The sequence below is a fragment of the Rhagoletis zephyria genome, unplaced genomic scaffold (assembly GCF_001687245.7).
Source record: "Rhagoletis zephyria isolate East Lansing unplaced genomic scaffold, Rhagoletis_zephyria_1.1 Rzeph_scaffold_08691, whole genome shotgun sequence".
Lineage (NCBI taxonomy): Eukaryota > Metazoa > Arthropoda > Insecta > Diptera > Tephritidae > Rhagoletis > Rhagoletis zephyria.
Window position 1 is genome coordinate 23217 of NW_016165771.1, and position 3189 is coordinate 26405.

Consider the following 3189-nt stretch of genomic DNA (forward strand, 5'->3'; position numbering starts at 1 on the left):
AAAAATTTCGGAGGTTTTGGTTGATTTTGGTAAGAAAGTTTTGGTAGGGAAAAAAATTCTGGTTGACACGAATGTGTACTGCACGCATGTCGATGTCGCTTTCATATCGTATCACGTATCGCATCGCATATCGTATCGCTCTAATGTGCGCCATGCCTAAAACTACCCCTAACTTAATGCTTGCAGCAACAGTAAATTTTTCTAAACTGGACTCGAATCGTAACATCCGTTCGCGGATCGAAAACCATACGAAAGAAAATTACGTGATACATCAATCGTAAAAGCTGAATGGAATAAAGAGTGCGTTCACGTATGTCGTAATCCGAAAATGTGTTTTTACGTGACGATTAATACGATATCGTATGTCGGCTGACTGTGTAAGCAAAAACAAACTGTGCTGTTAGCGGCTGTTTGCTTTTGCTGATTTATTTGTGTTAGTCGCAGCTCAAGATCTCAAGTCGTAGATCAAGAGCTGCTTGCTTTAAAAAGCAAAGAGTGTTGCTTATGCTATTCTGCAGTCAGCAATTCAAGCCCTGGTTAGGTGTAGCTGCGCTAGGGGCTAAGTATTAAAAATAACTTTGATGCAATGGAAATAAAGTTGAGAAGATTTCGAAAATTTATTTAACATTTTGTCTTACCTGCTTCCATTACGCTCTTAGGAGCGCGTTCATTCTCCTCCATAGTGGTACGTTTACGGTTCTTTGCCTTCCATGCATGATATACCTTCAAACGACGATGAAACTCCTGTCGGCAAGCCTATAAAATATGAAAGTTGGTACCGAATGAGTGTTGACACGTGGAAGCTGCATCAGTCGCACAAGTACAACTTACCTCAAGCAACTCAATATCACAAGACGTGTTTATTGCATCACGTAATTCCGAATATTTCCATTTGGATAAATCGTATTTTTGTTTACCCAACGCCTGCTGTTGAGCGCGAACATTCTCGGATCTGAGCATATGAAATTTTTTAAACAAAATTAATTGATGAGGAACTTCCGCTGCATTTATGTAAGTATGTACATATGTCTGTATGTATATGAGCATGAAATGACATAGCAATGTAAAACAATAGCAGCGTATGTATTAATAAACATAAAATTTCTTCATCAAGTTATACATCGGATTAAACAGTAGTTAACTGAATTTTCAGAAATCTTGCATTTTCAATTGCGCGGGCGTGTTGCTAGTGATAATGTGAAAGGTAATGTGCTTATTAGTGTGAAAATTTTGTTTGTTATTATAAACTTTTATAGTGGGTGTGAACATTTACATTGGCGTCAGAATATAATCATCACCGTCTGAACAAAATTGTAAGCGACTTATTTACAAAGCACATTTTTCATCTTTAATAATACGACAAATTTTATGTATTGCATTGATTTTATTTTTTTAAATAGACAATTTTAAAACATTTTCATTTTGGAAGTCTGAGCATATCTTTTTATATATCGCGCAGAAATTCGCTTATCATGAAAATTATGTGGGTCAGTTTAGCTTTGCAAAATCAAACGCAAATATGGGAGATGCAATCAAAAACAAAAATTTAAAAATTTAGTGATTTGAATCAAACGAACGTTTAAAATTTTTTCTATAGGTTTTCAACTCACTTATTAAAATATCGAGTTGCGAAGGTTGTAACACCTCGCGTAAAACTTTTTGCGTAAAAATAAAGTTTTGAAAATGTTAAAAAAACGAATACATCTTATTAATATTTGAATCCAATATATTTAATAACTAATTATTAAAACATATATTTTTTACTACGAAAACATAATCAAATATATACAGTTGTCCACAAAATAATAGGAGTGCTATATTTTGACCAGTTTTGATTATACTGCTTTTTTTGGTTTAGTGTATTAATTTTTAATTACAGAATAGCTCATTTTCTAACAAACCACTAAACCCAAATTTAAAACTATGTGGAAAATTTGTAAAAATTTTCACCAAAATTTTTGTTTAATTAAAAGAAGGTGAAAACCCTTTTAAAGCTCAAAATACTTTAATGTTTAAATAGCAGATTTTCTAACTGTTTCGTTTGACACTCATATTTTAATACATATTTCATTTAACTTGTGTACAGTTCAATAAAATTCAAATTCTCAAACAGTTGGCAACCCTCCTAAATGTAGTTTAGAAATTAAACATTTTCAAAAACCTTTCGATTGATACCATAACATAATAATTCATATCCTTACTAATATTATAAATCTGATAGTGAGTTTGTTTGTTTGTTACGCTTTCGCACTTTAACTGCTCATTCGATTAACATAAAATTTTTCACACTAGTGTCATTAAGCCCAACTTAGAACATAGTATCTTTTATCTCGATTAGAAAAAGGGGCGTGGCACCGTAAATACGGAATTATTTAATACTGAATATCTTAGGAAGAATATACTTGTAACAGAGCACTGGAATTTGGTATAAAAATCCCACCGGTTCACAGTGCCGCGACTCCATACAAATGATGGACAAAAATAGAAGGAGTGGTCAGAATTGGCTGAAACTTCCCACCTAGAAGTATTATGCCCCTCTAATACCAAAAATGAAATCGGTTTTTCTGTACCGGTTACTCATTTCGAGAAAACCGAGTTTTTCTTGCATTTTTATATGAAAATAGTCATTGTGGACATGTGTTGATATAAGTGGAAGGAGGCATCAGAATGGGCTGAAACTTTACACCTGAAAGGACTATATCACGGCAATTTAAGAAAAAAAAAANTGAAACTTTACATCTGAAGTGTCTATATTACTCTAATTTTAAGAAAGTAATCGGTTTTTTTGTAACGGGTACCCATTAAAAAAACACCGAGTTTTTGCACATGATTATTTAAAAATGAATTATGGCATATCATTGTTGCTAAGTGTTCAGAAAAATAGTCTTAATAGTCAAAATTCGTCTAAACTTTATTTCCTAAGTGAATACATTATGGTAATTTGAAAAATTAAGTCGGTTTTCCTTACATGTTAACCTTTAGAAAAAAAAATTCTTTTGATATCATTTAAAATAAAGCATAATCACTGTTAAGTAAGTAAGTAATAATAGCTGTTATATGGTAATAACATATAATATGTTAATAAAAACCGAACTAGTTGTTATAATCACTCAGTTTCAGAGTCCTCAGAAAAGGAGGATGTGATCACTGATTCAAATGATTCCATGCTTTTGTCTGCTTCGTCACTTT

The 3189-nt window shown here is 32.3% G+C and overlaps 1 protein-coding gene across 1 annotated transcript in view; it reads right to left on the reverse strand.

Annotated features, from left to right (window-relative positions):
* Positions 1-1699, reverse strand: part of LOC108375255 (myosin heavy chain 95F-like) — a 7612-nt gene extending 5913 nt beyond the window's left edge. Inside the window, exons 1-3 of the mRNA XM_017631354.1 lie at positions 1611-1699; positions 832-952; positions 639-756 (exon numbers count right to left, since the gene is read on the reverse strand). Coding sequence (XP_017486843.1) covers positions 639-681 — 43 coding nt within the window. The 5' untranslated portion in view covers positions 682-756; positions 832-952; positions 1611-1699. The remainder of the gene's footprint in view (positions 1-638; positions 757-831; positions 953-1610) is intronic.
* Positions 1700-3189: the final 1490 nt, after the last annotated feature.